We start from the raw sequence: 19,858 nt of genomic DNA, 5'->3' as shown, positions 1-19,858 counted from the left end.
CATGTTGCTTTCATCCAGGTATTTTGTCACAGCAACTGGAAAGGAGAGCAGGATATACTCTAGAAGATATGGTACATCTCTGTTTGCTCTCTGGACAAGAGAAGAATCCACATGTGAACCCTCATGGAGCAGACTCCTGGCCAGCCTGCCTGTCAGGAGGAGTATAAAGATTGTGTCTGTCTGCCTCAGAGTTTGGGGATGGCTGTTACTCAGCATAAACTGAATGAGGCAATCCCCTTTACTCCGAGAGTGACCCTGACCTCTCCACATGTCACAAAGGCGGGGTTTGTAAACTGGGTCATGTTGTTGCTTCTTGTCACTTCCTCTCCAGGCTGGTAACGGGTCATGCAAAGAAGACAACAGGGGCAACAAAGATTAACATTTCATCTCAACGCCTGGCACAGCAGCAAGGACCAAGCTGATTGTCCGGGGTGGGGTGGGGGAGGGACAGAACTAGGGTGACCATTCCCATAATGCATCAGGGCCAGCAATCGGCCCATTTCAGGGGGACAGGTGGGATACACCCCAGCAGAACTAGTGGTGAGGAGACAAGATGAGCCAGGCATGAGGTGACCACGCTAGGGACGGAGAGAAGCCAGAACATGGATGAAGTAATTCAGAAAGCAGGTGGGCAGAGCAAGGCAGCCAGAGTCTGTTTCCTGAACTCTTTCCTACAGCAGGGAGCAACCTGGACCTCAGATGTTGTGAGGCTGCTGAAGTGTAGGACATGGACCCCAGTGTGGTGTAGAATCACCACAGATTGGATAGAGTATGTCCATCTCTATTTATCATAATGCTTCTTAGCAAAGAAAGGCTCAAGCTGTGACTCAGCTCCATTAAATCATATGATGAAGCTAAGGTTTAAGAACAACAACAACAAAAAAAAAAACACACACACACACACACAATACACAGAACAAGTAACACAATACAAAAAATGCAAAAGGCAAAAAAGGAAAAAAATTTAAATGACAATTTAAAGAACAGTGTGTTAAAATAAATAAATAAATAACAGTCCAGGTGGTGTTCAGATGTGGAAAGGGTGAATTTGGAAGGATGTGGGGCCATTTCAAGTTTCTTTTCCTCAGGATCACAGCCGCTGATCACAATGAGAAGTTCTGAGCATCATTAGTGTGTGAAAGGTATCAGACTGACTTATCAACTTTGTTTAGACCTGGTTCTCATCCCCATTCTGCAGGTGGGACAACTGAGGCCCGGAGAGGTAAGAAACTTGCATAGTCACTGAGTAAGGAGTAGTGAAGTCAAGGTGTCCACTCCAGGATCTGGATTCTTCATTAGTTCTTTAAAAATAATTTAAAAATTTTTATGTATATGGCTGTGTTGCCTACATATATTCCCATGCATGGCATGCATGTAATATCTGTGGAGCCTAGAAAAGTAGAGTTACAGATGGTTGTGAGCCACCATGTGGGTGTGAGACCAGGTCCTCTGGAAGGGCAGCCAGTGCTATTAACTGTTTAACCATCCACCGCAGTTCCCAGGGGCCAGATCCCTTGAGAGGAGAGGTGAGGTGGGAGCCAGGTAAAGTTAGCAACACCCAATGTTAACTACAGAACCTGAAACTTGATCACTCCCAAACTCCTGACTGCTCACCCTGGGCTCTGTCTCTGTCCTGCTAGAACAGCAGGAATGAGAGAAGGGATGAGACAGGTAGGACCTGGGGGTGGGGGCGGGGGGCACTAACAAGATTAGCAGGGAAGAGATAGGAAATGGAGCTAGACAGCTTGCTGAGGCAGGCCCAGTGGGGAGGCAGAGAAGCCAGAACGTGGACTGAGTTATTTAGAAATCAGGATGGACAGAGTGAGGGATGGCAGCCGGAGCCTGCTTCCTCAGCACTTCCTGAGAGAGATGCCCACCCAGCCGGTAAAGCGAACCTGTTTCCCCAAATGACATCCATACCATCTATATTTAGGTCCCAGAGCCACCCATTGTTTCTGTCCCAGTAGGCTGTGGTCATCACCACCCCGACTTTGTCCCTTGTGAGTCACGCATCTGAGTGTTGTTTCGGGAAGGCTCCCTCAGAACCAGCTCTGAATGTCCTTCCCCTCCTGTGGTTCCCATGTGCAGGCCTGGGAAGGCTAGAGGAGGGGCTTTAAATGAAGCCCTTGCATGGAATATGCTGCCTCGCTCCCTCTACAAAATCAAGCCAAGATCACATTTACCCCAGGGCTTAGGGCCTTTAGAGCCCTGTTGCTGCCAAGTCCTTGAATACCAAGTAAGGCTTCTTTTCTCTGGCAATATTGCTACTCAGCCTCTTAGCAAATATCCAGTATAAAACCATTTACTTCTCTGGTAGCCACCCATACATTCTCAAGTTAGTACAACTTGGGACCTGGTGATATCTGTTGAGTGCAGGCCTGGAGTAGTACCACCACCATGAGCTATTTCAGTTGTCTCTCAAGAACCCAGGAAGGCGGGCAGTATTGTTTCTATTTCACAGCAGAGAACTTGGAATCAGGGAAGGTATCACAGCACACCTTCTGCCGCACGATAGCCAAGCAGAGCTCCAAAGCCCATGCCCTGAACCTTCCCACCCTGCTGACTCTCCACAGACACAGAACTACTTTGACCAGTCTGAGATGGACCGAAGAACTCTTGAAAGGATTCAGGAAGCAGCGCCAAATCAGCCCTCCCACAACCACAACTTCTCCACAGCCTTTTCTGGAGAATCTCAGAGATAAGAAATCAAAATTTACTCCATAGTATCTCCAAGATCCGTCAGTTAGCCCATCACAATTTGATTACTTGTGAACTGAGACAGACATAAAAGCCAGGCTTTACTTTGATACGACATATCTGCATGCCTCAGACTCATATCAGACCTGAAATGAGTTTTGAGACAATGACATTTGAGAGGTAGGGAAACTGAGGCCCAGAGAAAGTGACTTGTCATGAACATTCTTACTCATGTAACTGAACCACATCAAACCACCAAAATGGTCAAGTTGACAGAGCACTGGAGAGTAAGTCCTTCAGACAGTATACATGGTAGGATACCTGGGCAGGGCCCCAGCTTCAAAGTCACCACATCCTGCCTAAGAGCAAAGGATGCCATTTCTGTCTCTATTCTGCCTCCATTTGAAACCCAACCCACACACCCACTAACAGACTTTGGGAAAACTAACTTCCCTAAACCTCAGTTTTCCCATCTGGAAAATGGAAATAAAATAGCCAATCCTTATAGTACTATAGTAACATCATTGTTAATATCATTTATATAAGATAATTTTAAATGTTAATTTCCATGTCTCAAAGGCTCAAAAGTCATTCTTCATTAAGCAAGCAAATAACTGGGGTAGTGAGTTGGAGGAGAGAGTAAACTTACTCAAATCACATGACAGGATAAAAAAAAAAGGTTTGTACAGGATCAGTAGAATTCAAAAGAAACCATAAGATAGGAAAAATCTTAACATATTATTATATGTATATATACACATATACCAGGCAGGATAAATATTCAGGATACAAAGAGAATTTGTAAACTCAGCAACAAAAATCAAACAACATGATTAAAAAATGGTCACAGGACATGAGATGTTTCTCCACAGATGTACAAATGGCCAACAATGTATATGAAAACATCCATACCACCAGCATTAGATAAACACAAAAAGAGACACATAACAAACAAAAACAGAAAATAGTAAGTGTTGACAAGGATATAAAGAAACTGGGATCCTTACATGATTCAGGAAAGATGGAGAACAGCATAGATGCTGTGGAAACTGAGCAATGGCTCCTGAAACATTCATTAATTATGACCCAGCAATTCCACTTTGGGGTACAGACCCTTAGAAAGTGAAAGTAGGGTTTCAAAGACATATTTGTACATCTATGTTTGTAACAGAATTGTTCACAATGTTAAAACATGTAAGCAACCCAGGGCCAGTAAAGTATGGATGGGTGAGCAAAATGTGGCACATACCCAAAACAGAATACTATTCAGCCTCAAGGGAGAAAATTCTGAAACATGTTACATCATGGATGAGCCCTGAGGACATTTTGTGAAACAATCCAGTTACAGAAAGACAAATCCTGTTTGACTCAACTTGAAAATGCTTAGAGCAGTCAAAATCATAGAGAGATGGCTCAGGTGATAAAGTACATGCTGTTCAAGTATGTGGGTCTGAATTTAAATCCCCATCACCACCATGATGCTGGGCATGGTGGTATCCAGGCCTGTAATCACAGAGCTAGGAAAGCATAGACTGGAGGATCCCTGGAGTTTGCTGGCAGTCAGTCTGCTCAGATTGGCCAACTACAGCTCAGCAAGAAACCATGTCTCTCAAAAGATAGTAGAGGATCAGTGAGATGGCTCACAGGACAAAGGTGCTTGCAGTACAAGCCTGAGGACCTGAGTTAGATCCCCAGAATCCACAAAAGAGTTGTCCTCCAACTTCCACATGTGAGCTGTGCAAATATGCCTACACATATGCCATGTATACACACACAATAATAATGAACACAAATTTTAAAAATTAATAAGGTGGTAATTGAGGAAGACACCTCATGTTGACCTCTGCCCCCCCCCACATACACACATACATAGACACACACACTCATACACACCCTCACACACAAGCACACAGGAGAGACAGGAAGTAGAATGGTAGGTGCCTTCTACCAGGGGGTAGCGAACAGGAGTACTGGTCAATAGACTCAGTTCTACTTTCACAGGATGAGATGGGATCTGGAGATGGATGGTAGCAATAGGCATACAGCATTATGAATGTATTTAATATCACTGAACTTTATATACTTAAAATGTTTACAGTGGAAAATCAAATGTTGCATGAATTTTACCACAATAAAACAATTTAAAAAAAAAAACAAAACCCATCCTGTAATAGTCTTGTACAGGAAATGGAACCAGGATTGCAATAATTAGTCAGGGGATGTAATTCTGATAAGACAAGAACAAGTGATGGGATTTTCCTTTAAAAGGTAGCTTTAGCTTCTATAAAACATCAACAGATACCCCAAACAAGTAAATTAAAGAGACAGGAGAGTAAGCTTTGGGACTCTGAACCATTCTTCAACTCAGAAACAAACTGTTTCTAGCTGCTCATTCCCAAACAATCTGGGCCTGGAGTCTTCACTGGTGCCAGTCTGGTCTCACCTGTTCAGTGACCAACACCCTCTAAATATGACAGTCATCTTAGGGAAACCTACAAAAGGGTGGCTCTGAACTTAGTGAGCTTCCAAACTGAGTTCAGCCATTCTAAACCCAAAGTAGAGAAGGTGAACTTGGAAGTCCATCTTGAGATGCAAACATCAGAAGAGAAGGTAGGACCCATTTGTCCCATTAATTGATGTGGGTTTCTTGTAAAAAGATCAAAATGCTGGGTCATGGTAGAACAGATGGTGACCAGTCCTCCACCTGCTCTCCTCCAATCACAGCTGCTGGTGATGTACCTGGCTCCCACTGCAAACACACGCAGCAACCGCAGTCCTAACCGCCCCACACAACTCCTTCCTGACCACACCTAAAGAGGCAGGAGGCTGGCTCCATCGCCCAGGGTCTATTTTTGTTGTTGTTTTGTTTTTTAATCATAGCTCTCCACACAACTTGAATCATAAGAAGACTACTGCACCCTCCCACGCTTCAGGTTCTGGCACCAATGGAGGCTTGGTTGAGAGTTGAGAACACCCATCCCCAGCTCGGGAACAATGGGGAACCTACCTGTGCACGGAGAAAGAAGCAGCACCACACCATGGGGCGCTCCGACCTCATCCACCCTGCTGCCCTGGCTGCTAACTGCAGCTGAGCTGTGTGAGCATGGTTTCCCTGAGGGAACTCCTCCCCGCCACTTGAGTTGCATGACAGGAAGTGACAGAGGCCATCCGTTACAAGTGTCAGAAGCCGAGAGCACCAGCCTAGGGCTCCCCGCCTCTGGTAGTTTCCTTGCTTTGCTGCTACAGCTGCTCTTTCGAGCACTCTTAGCTTTGGCATTCAAAAGCGCACCAATCTCTAGGGTTTGTTAGAAGCAAGCCATGTGGGATGTCCCAGCAGCCCTTGGGATGTGCTGCCTGCCATGCGGAGCTCTATAAGGAGGCATCACTAGAGCTGGAAGGCCAGCTTTGGGTACAGACAGTCAAATAGTCTCCTTGAACTTCTTGTCCTGTCTAAGACACAGAGCATACACAGTGCCACGACTTAAAAGTAACCACACACCCATCCGTTGCTTTCTTTTGACTTGGGCAAATCTGGCATCTTCCCTCCAGTGCCTTTTACAAAGAGCTGCTTCTGGAGGCCCTCCTTTTGGTGTTTTGTCCAGGATCACAGGGGCTTCCTGCTCTCCTCATGGTTATAATGGAAGTAACTCGGGGCTGGTACTTCTCATTTTATAAACTAAAGGTCTCATTGATATGCACACCCATCCTCTGGCTCTTATAAAATCTAGACTCCCTTGGGTAAAATAGATAGTATCACTATGACCTACACAGCCTGGAAGAGCACACTAAGTCAGTACAACCACTCTCTGCACAATGTTGTAGGTCTCAAGCCCAAGGAGATTTCACTCCAGTGCAGTTCTCCATTATTTTTTAAGGTGCCCAAGAAGGCAGAATTTATTTGTAAAAATCTTCTTAAATGTAATGTTTCGCTACAAAGATGTATGCCACAGTTCAGGAGACCAGCATAAAGAGCCAGTCTATTTGGACAAGACACTGATCTAACAGAAGAAGACTCAGTCCAAGGTTTAACTTCAGGGATTATGAGAAAGGCTAGCCCCTTCATTCTGCCAGGAAAACACAAGCGCGCGTACACACACTAAAGAGGGAGCTTAGAATAAACTAAGCCCAAAAAAGGAATTTCAATGGGAACAAAATTTGAGAAGAACTCTCAGAGCAAAGGACACAGGCATCTGGGAAGGGTACTGGACAAAAACCAGGCCATACCAGGGAAGTTTAGAACCAACCCCAAGATGCTTAGAAAGTGTTACAAACACTTGGATATGTCCAGAGGTGGTTTGGACAGGTTCATTCTCCTCATACTTCATGGAGGATGAGCAGGTGCATTTGTTTGAAGGAAGAAGGAAGTGTAATTACTGTCAAAATGCTCCTGAGTAAAAGACAAGCATGAGCCCCCTCAGGGCTGGCACCCAGGAGATGCTCGGTGTCTGCCAAATGTGGATGCCAGATGGCCCTTGAGATTCTCCTTTTCTAAGCCTAATACCTCACTGAGAAGGATTTTTGCTCCAGACCCAACAGGAAGAACTCCACAGGTCCCTCAACAACCTTCTTGGGTGGCAACCCAGCTAAAGAATGAAAGGTAATCCCCTAAGAATCCCTGGAACAGTCTTTAAACCCAGCCCCTCCTCTCTTGAAGATCTGTGGGGAAGCAGCTTCCAAGAACTGCAATCCCCAAAGCTAGCCTTACCCTGGTGAGCATCCAAGGGACATGTGAGCTGATCAGAGCACACTATGGTCTGGTTCGTTTCAGTGGAGGGGTGGACCACTCACATCCACTAACCCTAGGCTGACTCAAATTTCCAGCTACTGACAGAACAGGGATGAGGACCAAAAGCATTTCATGGGATAGGTAAATCTGACTGAGCTCCAGGGCAGGCAGGTAGTGGTGGAAGAGGAAGGAAGGAGGGAGAGAAGGAAGTCTACAGATGCCCTGGCAGGGACTGCAGCCCAGCCTGCCAAAAGGAAGGAAAGGTCAGCTCACAGCCATTTCCTCTGCAGCTGCTCCCACCCAGTAACAAAATGGGTCTGTGAAGACAGCACCCCAAGAAAGCTGTTAAGAAGTGCCTGACCTGCAACAACATTCATTTGGAGCTGCAACATGTGTGCCCATAAAGGAACTGGAGTTTTCGCTACTGGAATCGGAGAGGCTAACCCCGATTCAAATATGCTTTTCAATTCGACAAGTAATATGGTCAAGCCACACAGAATAAAGGCAAAAGGAAAATGCATCTTTCCAAGGGTTCTGCTACAATTCTCCTTTGCCAGAGGTAATCTGGTTAGAACCAAAGTTTACGATCTGCCAACTGTTCATCACTGTACTCACAATGATGGTCAGTGGTCGCACAACACAGTGCTGGCTGGATCTGACCCAAGGGCATCTGTATGGAATATACGGTGGCAATTCTTTTGGATTTTTCCTGGTCCCAAGACACACCTGAACTTCTGGGTGTAACAAGGTCTTTTCTGTCACCCACTTCTTTTTTAGAAACAGGACAACAACATTGTTGAACAGCACAAGCCTTTTATTTGACACCCAGGGCATCGTTCACGTCATAATGCATTTTCAGGATCTCACTGGATTGCTGCACAGTTCACCCAGCCCCCAGCAGGCTTGAAGTGTGACTTTGTAGCTGTCGGTCCATTCTCACTGTTGTCAATGCTGGGCACTTAGCTCATGAAACACATGAGCCATGACTATTGCAATATTGTTTGTTTTTATTTTTTTGTTTTGAGACAGAGTTTCTCTGTGTAGCCTAGAACTCACTCTATAGACCAGGCTGGCCTCCAACTCACAAAGATCTACCTGCCTCTTCCTCCCAAGTGCTAGGATTAAAGGTGTGTGCCACCATAGCCCTGCACAATTGTTGGTGTTTTAACACCAACCCTTCATCACAGGGCCTAGGTGGCAGAGGTCAGTTGGGGGAAACATTTAGAACTCCTGCAGTACACACACACACACACACACACACACACACACACACACACACACTGATAAATAATAAACAAAAAAAGGTAGCAAATACTAGGTATTGTGACTCCTGCCTGTTAACCCAGTACTCTGGGGAGGAAGTAAGAGGATCTCGAGTTGAACGACCAGGCTGCTCTCCAGAATAAGACTGATGAAGTAGAAAGGCAGGAAGGGGGGACAGAGGGACGGGGGGGGGGGGGGGGGGGAGGGGGGAAGAAAGGGGGTAGGGGAATGGGGGAGAGAAGTGGTCAACAAAAGGGAGGGAGGGGACAAGAAAATTAGCAAATTATGGTGATTTGTCTTTCCATGTGAAACTCCAAAATCCCTTCTTTAAATATATGTGGGACACCAAACACACCACAAAAGCTGAAGTTTTAGAAGACAGTCTTAAAATTGTGACCATCATGTCCACCTGGCACCTGAAGTTACCATAATTCTGAGTAGTATCGAATCAAAAAGGGGGAAGAAAACTCAAGAAAAATGGGATGCCAAAGGTGACCAAAATTTAAAACCATTACCCATTGATTTAACCAACATTCCAACATCGGAAAAGTATTGCATAGACCTTAGGTTTCTGGGATTGTTGCCAAATTCAGGTACAAAGAGGGAAAACCAAGTTTTTCTGCTATGGTTAGAGGGAGGAACCACAGGTCTCTGTGGTAGTGTCATATTGGCAGAGTTGTCACACATAGCCAGTCGGTGAGAATTGAGAACTGCAGAGCATGTCAAGCATGGGTGCTTACTTGGGGTCAAATCCCCTCATTGAATGTCTGTTTCTACTCTTCACAGCTATAAACTGAACCTGGACAGCTGCTCTGCCTGCTTTATTACTGGTTCTGAGTAGGGGACAGGTCTCCAGATGCCACCCAAAGTCAGGACCAACGAACGGGACACAGCTGATTCAACTCAAGACATTCAGACCAAGCCCTGCTCAATGCCCCAGACCAACAAGATTACAAAATGATGAAAAGAATTTGGGAACAGACCTGGCTGCCCAAGGTCAAGAACAACAACAACAACAACAACAACAACAATAACAAAAGTCTTCATGTATGTTTCAGCACAAGAACTAAAAATAAACAGTGCTTTGGCATGAAGTCTTTACAGACTGCCAACACATCTATTCTTCTGGGCTTATCTTGCCAGTTTTACTTTGAGCAATTATTTGTGTACAGTATTTTTTTTCTCTCTCTCTTTAAACAAATCGGAACCTTTATAACCAAATTCCTCACATTATTTGGCAACCGACACTGTTTTTGCTTGAGTCTGAAACAGCCCCCATAAATCTATTTTGGGAATTTGCAGAACCCAAACCAAGGAAATAGACCACTAGGGGCAGGGTAGCTCTTAGGCTGTCTCAGCCAGTCCTCCCCTTCTGCTTCCTGGTCCACCAGGACTTGAACAGCCTCTATTGCATGCTTCCACTGTCCTGAACTAAGTGATTGTCCTGGACCTTCCTTACCACAAGGGACTGGAACCCTCTGAAACAGTACACCAAAACCAAAATCTTCCCTTCCTTATGTTGTCTCTGTCCGATGTGGTCACAGCAACACAATACTATTATAGATGCACAGCTAACCACTCTACTAAGTGGATCTGAAGAAAGGAAGGCTGTCTCCTGGTGACAGCTGAATCACAGACACTGGCAGGCATGCAGTTCTTGCAACCATGAGCAGCCTCAAGAATGACCATGGAGCACATTGGAGCCACTGCAAACAAGCTTGTCTGACTTACGACTTACAAGAAACATGAGCCCCCTTCATGCAGCTCTCCCCAGGGACTATCAATTCCTCTTGGTTAGCCTGTCAGTCAAAAGTGAAACACTTGTGGGTTACTGACCTCTACCCTGATTCTTTGGAAGAGACAAAGTTTTACACAAAAGATCACTATCAGCTAGGAAACTTCCTAACTTGGAAGTGAGATTTACTGTTTGTCATTATCCTGCCCAATCCAGTTACAGTGTTAAAGTCTGAATATGGGGGCAGGGGTGGTGGTTTTGAAGTTTACATTGAATGACCAGGAGGATTTCAAGAAGTGATTTGCTTGTGTCAGACAAACAATGCTACACTTTAATTTTCTGGGTTAAGATAAGTAACAAAAACAAAAATAATTTTTATTACCAAGTTTCTCCTCTGTTTTTCAGATATATTTAAAACAATTATGACACTTTTATTTGTGTGTGTGTGTGTGTGTGTGTGTGTGTGTGTGTGTGTGTGTTTCTTGACCCATATAGGGCAGTCAGTTCTCTTCTTCCTCTATGTGGGCTCTGGGTATGGAACCCAGCACTTACTCTTGGGATCAAGTCCCTTTACCTGCTAAGCCATGTTGTCAGTCCTTTCCTCCTTATTGTAACTCTAACGGCAACTGGCTGGCTGGGCTAGGAAGAGGACAGCATTAAAATGAGTTTGGGGGCCACGCGCTACTTTTCACTTCCTGTACCCTGAGTTTCCTCATGTGCAAAGCACACATAATGATGCCTTCATTCCTCAACAATGTGTAGAAAGGGCCACAGGGCACTAACTGACCTGTGTGTAAAGGCAGATCAAAAGATAGGAGGATACCACAGATCATCACATTCTATTTTTGTATAGGTTTAAATTTTTCTGTTAAAATTTAATAAAAGTATTTCTTTCTTTTCTCTCTCTTTTTCTTTCTTTCAAGACAGGGTTTCTCTGTATAATAGCCCTGTTCATCGTGGAACTTACTATATAGACCAGGCTGGCCTCAAATTCACTGAGATCCACCTGCCTCTGTCTCCCAAGTGCTGGGATTAAAGGTGTGTGCTGCCACCAACTACCAGCTAAAGTAATTTCTTTATTTTCAAAGAGAAGAAATCTCGATTTTTTTTCATTTATAGTTCTATTTGCTTTGAGTTTTTTTGTTTGTGATTGGGTCTAATGAGACAGTCCAGAATGGCTTTAGAACGTGTAATGCTATAGCCTCAGCCTCCTGAGTGTATTTAGTTTTTAATGTCATCTCTAACATTACTGTGTCCATCTGAAAAGTTCTACAAAAATGCCTTTAAGAGAATACCAAGATATTAAGAAGTACTCTGTCCCCATGAATCAGAGCATTCCCTTGGATGTACAACAGTAAAATACTTTTTTCCTTTAAAAAGAATTAAAAGGTGTGTTTGAGTATATCTGAAGAATAAAATTGTTACTTTCACCCCCTTAAATCAAAATCATAAAGGAATCACCAAACCAATGGGATGCTGGGAAAAGGTTCAATCTCCTACCTAAGGGATAGTGAAGTTTTGACTAGGAGTGCAGCACCTGCTCCCATCCAGGCCTCTCCCAGGACTCTGTACCTTTAAGAGAGACTTCCTGGTGAGGCAGAGATTTCCGAAAGTAGCTTCCTGGAGACCACATACATAAACAATAAACTCTGCTGAAGAACTGCAGATAGACAATACAGCCCATGCGGCTCTAACAAGAACTAATTATGAGGGCTGACAATAGCCAGGGCATTTCCAGCAGGAATGCAGATCTATGATAAACACAGGGAAATGCATTACCCCTACACCTGCACAAACACAGCTCCGGGCCTCTCATCCCAGGGAGAAATAGTTGTCTCCTAATTCAAGGCTGTTTTTTAAATTATCATTGGCCAGGAAGAAAACAGTCAGAGATATTCTCAGAGCTCCACCACCCACTCAATGCACTCTGAAGAAGCTGTATGATTCCAGGCTGAACCTTCAAGGCCTGAGACATCTCTAACAACCATGGCGCGCTGTGTGTGTGTGTGTGTGTGTGTGTGTGTGTGTGTGTGTGTGTGTGTGTGTGTGTGTCTGTGTGTGTGTCTGTGTCTGTGTCTGTGTGTGTCTGTGTGTGTCTGTGTGTGTCTGTGTGTGTCTGTGTGTGTGTGGAGTCCTGGGCCTGTAGAGTCCCCAGCTCAGAAACCAGAACCCGAATGTAAGAGCACCACCCACTCATTTCCCAGTCTTCCTTGCAAACAGAGCACCAGAGCACTAGCTAGGCTCAGCCCACCAGGTTTTCTCATCCTACCCCTAGGTAAGCTGGGGGGCTGGGCAGCCAGGACCCCGCAGAATTGGCACTGTGTGGGTAATGGGAACATCATTAAGTGGGGGCTGTAAGGGCAGATTGGCAGCCATGTTCTATTACCAGTGGTATAACAGTGGCATCTTCCCCACCAAGCAGCGCGGAACCTTGGCGTTCTTCATGGCAGGCAAGGGTGACCAAGGAGAGGGACAAACACACCAGGCAGACAGAGCATGAGTGAGAAGTTTTATTAGAAAGGGAAGGGCAGGGGAGGAAAGAGAAAAGAGGTAAAGAGGCACAGAGACAGAGAGAGGACAGAAGAGAAAAGGGAGACAGGAAAAGTCCTGGCTGCCTCAGGGGAACAGCAGGAAAGAGAGGGAAAGAGAGTGGGTGGGGTCTGTCTTTTAAAGGGGTCCTTTGCATCTACTGCAAACTATACAACCATGGAACCCTGGGCTGACCAGGGCACTCCCTGAGTGCATTCTTCCAGGTGACAGGGGCAGGCCAGCATAATGCCTGAATCCTTAAAGGTGTTATTTGGGACTGTTCCTGGTTCCCTGAGCCTTCCAAGTCTCCCTGAGCTACCCTGGATTCACTTTCTGCTTATTGCTAAGGGGTTAATTCCTGAACACAGTTCAGTGAGGCAGTCCAGAAATCAAGTGCACAGAGTTATTCTAAGTTCCAGGACCAAGTGGGCTTCTCTCATACACACTTCTCTTGCCCTTAAGCCCTGCATCAGTTGGCTGTAATTCCTCCTCTGGGATCTTATCTCCTACTTTCCTTGTCTGAGGTCACACATTGTTTCTCAGCCTGCTCCTTCCTGTCTCTGAGTCTTTGCATCTGCCACTCCTCCCCAGAAAGCTCCACTCCAGCTCCTCAAGCAGCAGCAACATCCTCACTGTGCAATATCAGCTCGTGGGAGAACTTTCCTGACCAAGCTGTCCAAAGGACTACCTCCACACCCCAACTCTTCTTCTTGGTCAAGATACCTGTTGATTTTCTGTGCAGAATCCTCTACATCCTGTGATTCTTTTCAGATAACAATAGCACACACCACTCCCTAGGCTTTTCTACCTGCCAGATGGTAGGCGAAGCCACTCTGCTTTTAGATCCCTAGACCACAGGCACGCTTTAGGCAGAGAAAGGTTAGGGGAAGTTGCCCTGTGAGCTGGTTTGACAGAGATGAACAAGGGGCTTCTCACTACAGGACTCCCTCAGACAATAAGCCAACACCAGTTGTGGCACAGGTGCTGGGACCTTGAACCTATATATACTCCAGCCTGAAGAAGCCAGGGATAGTTTCAGGCTCTCCCCAGGGGAAATGCCTTCAGTGGGATGTCAGATATATATATATAAGCACTGCTAGGTTGGGGGGGGGGGTCAAAACAAAAGAGAGAGTGAGGGAAAGTGACAGTATGGCTCATTGAGGAAGCCAGTTAGTCAAGGGCCTGTAAAGAATTCAGACTGTAGCTGAGGGCATTGTGATAAAAGAAACAAACCAGCGTGCATGGTTCAGAGTAGCTACATGACCAGACAGAAACTCATTTTTGCCAAGAACAATGGCATGGATATATAATACTTAATATTGATCTAATACCGGTAGGATTGGCAGTTACTTCCTCTACATTTTAAAAACCATGGACATAATTGCATTAGCTAAAAAGCCAGAAACCATAATCACAATAAAAAAAAAAAGTTCCATTTCTACATCTCCTGACTCCCCTTTCCCAAAGAAGAAGCCAGACAAGGTCATCCTTCCAAAAGTATACCTCTTATGATGTGAGGCTACACAGAGCTCTGAAATGGCTGGTTCATGAAGAAAACCAAGAGCCACCTGCTTTTTGATAATGACAGTTATCCCAGTCAAGACTCCTGTACCTGCTAACAAGACCCAGTCATGTCATAATTAAAAGCAAAAGTTGCCTGCTATTTTGCTAAGAGTGTAGCTGGGACACAAAGGGCCTCCTAAGCCAAATGGACATCTGGGGACTGAGGGAAGAGACCCCACCATGACCCTCTCTGATGTTTTTTGAGGTGCTTCCTTGGGGAAGAGTAACAATGTCTACTCCTCCTTACAAAGAGACAATGGCAAACCAAAGTAGGATTCCACTAGAGTTCACCTGGGAGCCAAGGGGGTGACTAGGCTCCCAGAGCAAGGGTAAGTTCCCTATAACAGTGACCTGAAAGCGGCTACACTCAAACATATTTCCTCAGCATGGATGATGGCTTCCCCACAGCCACAAAGATGTAGCCCCCTTCAGTCAACCCTCCCTACATATGCCAGCACTTCATAGAACACCCAACTCACCCATTGAAGGCTGCATCCAATAAGGGCAGAACTGCATAGAAATAGCTGGAAGGAGCAAATGGAATCCCAGGTAAAGGTCCTACCGTTTTCTAAGAGGAAATCTCAACAGTCAACAAGACCAATGGCACAGCCTGGCTAGTGAATGTAGGGCTGCTTTGCCACAATAAAGAGTCATTAGGAGGTGTGTAGTGGTGCAAGGGGGAAGCTCTGTGAGCTCGAGGCCAGCCTGGTCTACAAAGCAAGTTCCAGGACAGCCAGAGTACACAGAGAAACCTATCTTGAAAACAAAGAAACAAACAGAAAACAATCATTGTGAGTATTGACAATGGCTAGGCTACTTCTAATAGGAATATAAAACTGTATAAACAGATATTGCTGGTGTTAGTGTATGGGCACACATACACATATATTATCATTATATATAATAAGACATGTGTTCATTAAACATAATAGGTAGCATTCTATAATATAGTAATCATGGTTTTATTATCACCTGCTTTAACCTAATATAAGAATTTGTTTGAGCTGGGATCTGGTTCTCTGTGCTCACCCAGCATGTGCTAGGCTCTAGGTTCAATCCTCAGTACCACATAAACTGGGTATGATGGCACAGGTCTGTAATTCTACCACTCAGGAAGCAAAGGCAGGAGGATCAGAAGTTGAAAGTGAACCTTGGCTACAGAGTGAGTTTGAGACAAGCTTGATACATGAGACCCTCCCTCAAAAAAATGTGGTTGGGACTGAGAAGAGAACCCCAAGAACAGATACCTGGGGAATGTTGGTAGAGTTATTGATAGGTACAATGTTGAAGTTACATAACACAGACCCTCATGTCTGGGCTGCCACACATGACAAAAGGCTTGGGAGAGTCACCTACTGTGTAGGACCTGGATTTCCTGGTCTCCATAGAGGGGAAACAATAGCAACTTCTCACACTGTGCCAAGCTCTGGTGTCATGTATGCATTTTCACAGAAACTTTCTCAACAGCTCCTTGAATCTCATACAACTATGAGAAAATCCAAACCTCTGTGATATTAAATAACTACCATAGAACACTCAGCCAGTCTGACCTGCAGGAAATCTGACCTTGAGTGTGCAAGCCAAGCCACAGCACAATGAAGAGGACCTACAAGCCTCTCTGCAGCAACAGAGTCAGCCATTGGATGCCAAGGAATTGTTTTTTCATCACAGACACTTAATACGCTTCTGGCACCTACAAGCAATAAACAGAAATGCCTCTTTGTTTGGAAGGACTTCTGCATATCAGGCACTATGTGGAATGCTTGGCTGCATCATGACTGTCCATCATCATGGCAACTTCAGAGGCAGTAACTGGAGGACACTGAGGTTCAGAGAGGTTGAGTCCCTGGTCCATAGATACAGAGCTTGTTAGTGGCAGCATCTGCAAATGTCCTGCTTCCACTCAGGACCTATGGACATGGGCTCTGAAATGCCTTCTCAAAGTCTACAATGTGTTCAAGGTTCCATGTGAGCTCTGCTTACCTTCAGCCTGAATCTCACATTATGTGGAGACACATGGTGAGTAACAGATTCATGGGGCTTGGAAAATGGCCTCTGCCCTCAGCAAACCGCCATTTGAAAACAATGCTTCCAAAACACACTTAGAAGTGACAGGGGGTGAAGTGATATGTAAACTCCAGAGAGGCCAAATGTGTCTGTGGCATGACGAGGAAGAGGTAGGATTGTGGATAGGCAGGGACACTCCGATAAAGCAACCCAGGCAGGAAATGCATTCAGGCAGGAAATGCATTAGACCACATGTGGGCCCAATGAGAGGGTAGTGTGGGCTTCCTCCCCTTTACCACAAACTGCTGTCTTACCAGAGTCCCATGTCTAAGTGAGGTAGCCTTGCTGGCCAGCGCAGCACAGGCTAACCCCATCATGGTCAGTGAAAGTCTATTCTGTACATACTAGAAACAATGCCCCTTGATTTGGAAAGGATAGACCTCTGTGAAGTATGGACACTGATTTGGGCAGGGCAGAGCTCTGCAACTCTAACCAGCCTCAGGTCATGCTTCTCCAACTCTATGGAGAGCATTCTGAGAACCAAGCAAGGAGACATACAGGGGCTTGAGAAGATCATCTCCTCCTCAAATTTGTATTTCCTTGGTTCTACAATGGCAATAAAAGGTAATTTCTAAAAGCAAAAAAAAATGAACTAGAGCATACGTGTCTTTACAGCTCATGAGAGCCTCAAGACTTCTGAGTGATCTCCTTTAGCTAATGCAAAAGATGACAGTTACCGGAGGGAAACCTTGTTTAGATGACAAACATTTGACCACCTAGCATATCTAGGTTTGATTCCCAGTACCACATGAAACTGAGCATAGTGGTGACCACCTATGATCCCAATGTCTAGAAGATGGAAGGATCAGAAGTTCAAGGTCATCCTGCCTTTATCCACCAGCACCCACTTCGAATGACCAGCCCAATGCAGTGGCTATATTCCTGATGCTGGGTCATCTGCTCACTGAGCTCTCAGCAGTGGCAGGGTTCTCTTGGGGACTTGATCACCTCCTCACCTGTCACAGGTTATACCTTCCTTACATGACAGGCACTTTAATAAAACCATGTAGCAAACCCACACCAACTCTTAATGGCTGGAGCCAAGTTGTCGATGTTATCACATGAACAGTGGAAAAGAAATTGCTTGTGGCAGCTCTTCACCATGCCACCATAACCCATTGGGCCAGAAGATGTGAACCAGCAACTGTAAGTAGCCTGGTGAGTCTGAGTAAGCACAGCTCACAAACAGACTAAACCGTTCTTCATTCCTCTAAACCAGACAGTAGTGATTAGGTTCTAGAAATAACCCCAGAGCTAAGACTGAGGAGTAGCAGGCAGTTTAGAGGAAATCCTAGTAGCTGAGCTATTTCTTCTGACAAATGCAGGCACAGGTCTGTGTTGTAGAGTATTATTTTAAGATGTGACTTCTGTTTATGCTGTATTTGTTTAAGTCTGTGAAGCTGTGATTCTTTGCCTGTCTAAAACACCTGATGATCTAATAAAGAGCTGAATGGCCAATAGTGAGGCAGGAGAGGGATAGGTGGAGCTGTCAGGTAGAGAATAAATAGGAGGAGAACTCTGGGAAGAAAAAGAAGGAGCAACATAGAAAAGAAAGAGGAGCACATCAGAGGCCAGGGCCCAACCGGCCAGCCACCCAGCCACACAGCAATGGAGTAAGACTGAAAGTAAGATATATAGAAGAAAAGGGAAATGATCAGAGGGAAAAGATAGATGGGATAATTTAAGTTAAGGAGAGCTGGCTAGAAATAAGCCAAGCTAAGGCTGGGCATTTATAAGTAATAAGTCTCTGTGTGTGATTTATTTGGGACATGGGTGGCAGACCCCCCAAAAGACCCAAAAAGCAAAGAGTTATAAGAGCAAAATCCTGGGAGAGGCTTTTTACTAAAACAGAATTAAGTGAGATACTTAGAATCCCTTCTCCCTGCCTCCCATTAATGCCTTCTTAGGCTTCTTTGCCCTTTCTTAACACCCGCCCTTGAGATCAGTAGCAAAAATCCTTCTTACTGGGTTATAGCAGTCTTGGACTAAGAGCACACAGTTACACACAAAATATAACTAGACAGCTCTAAACACCCTAAAATAGACATTACGTAAGCAGAGGAGTGGAAGGAAAGGCATTTTTTTGAGGTGAGGGATGAGTCTCAAGTGCCATTCTCAGTGGAGAACTCGATGAACCTCGTCAGGGGTGACAAAATAAAAGCCGAGGGAAAAGTCACACCCTAAGCTGCAGGTGTCAGAGAAAGAGCAACCCGAACTGAAGACAAGCATTCTAGTGACACATGTGCGGGGCCTCTTAGTCGCTCGAAATAATGATGAGAACAGTTTTTAAAAGATGGGGAAAAGCCTAGGAGAAGAGACCTTGGAATACCTCATCATGTCTTAAGAGCAGCAAATGCTACTTCTGAACACTTGCAAGGTGTTCCAGTCTAAATCTCAAGCCCTCTCTTCCTAAGAAAGTCTTAGGAAGGCACCAATAAACTTTTGGTGCCTAATAGAGGTACCTAAAAGTCCTTCCTAAGGAAAAAAAATACATTAGACCCTACTCACACAAGTCCCAGGAAGGGAAACAACATACCATGAAGTGGAAAGTATATTTTTTTTTGTTTTGTTTTTTAGCCAAAAAGCATTTTTTAAAAAAAGATTTATTTATTTATTATGCATATATGTATTTCTGCATCCCAGAAGAGGGCACCAGATGTCATTACAGATGGTTGTGATCCACCATGTGATTGCTAGGAATTGAACTCAGGACCTCTGGAAAAGCAACCAGTGCACCAGTCTCTTAACCTCTATACCATCTCTCCAGCCCAAGTTTTTTTTTTTTTTTTTAAGCCAAATATGATGGTTAGTTTTCATTGTCAATTTGACACAACTGTGAGTCATCTGGAAAGAAATTCAGAATAAAGGGTTCTCTAGATCAGGTTTGCTCATGGGCATGTGGGGGGGGGGTGTGACAACTGTCTTATTTGTTTTCATTAAATTAGAAGCCCCATCCACTGTGGACGGCACCATTCTCTGGGCTTAGGCCCTGAACTGTGAAAGTGAGTTGCATAGTAGGTATGTATGCATATATTTCTCTCAATTCTTGATAGTGAATATGATGTGACAAGCTGTTTCAGAAGTGTGTGCCTCAACAGACTATAACCTGGACCTGTTAACTAAAACTAAAATTCCTTTCTGTCAGGCAATTTTATCACAGCAACAGAAATGAAGAAATAATGCTAGGAGACTAACTATTCTGTGTGACCCCTGCTACAATACTATTGAAATGTTCCCTAGAGGCCTCTGTGCTGAAGGCTTGTGACATAAACTGGGGT

At 44.8% G+C, this 19,858-nt stretch overlaps 1 protein-coding gene across 2 annotated transcripts in view; it reads right to left on the bottom strand.

The window, feature by feature from the left end:
- The window catches only part of Arhgef3 (Rho guanine nucleotide exchange factor 3), a 277,071-nt gene that overhangs the window by 151,891 nt on the left and 105,322 nt on the right, over positions 1 to 19,858 (bottom strand). The window contains exon 1 of one of the 2 annotated variants that reach the window (XM_051176746.1): positions 5,705 to 5,825. The exons of the other annotated variant lie outside the window; for it this stretch is intronic. Within the exon in view, the coding sequence (XP_051032703.1) occupies positions 5,705 to 5,755 (51 nt within the window). The 5' untranslated portion in view covers positions 5,756 to 5,825. Of the gene's footprint in view, positions 1 to 5,704; positions 5,826 to 19,858 lie in introns of those variants that run through there. 2 annotated transcript variants of the gene reach the window in all.

Source organism: Phodopus roborovskii, unplaced genomic scaffold, assembly GCF_943737965.1.
Source record: "Phodopus roborovskii unplaced genomic scaffold, PHOROB, whole genome shotgun sequence".
In the NCBI taxonomy this organism is placed as follows: domain Eukaryota; kingdom Metazoa; phylum Chordata; class Mammalia; order Rodentia; family Cricetidae; genus Phodopus; species Phodopus roborovskii.
This window is presented reverse-complemented; position numbering and strand designations above follow the sequence as displayed.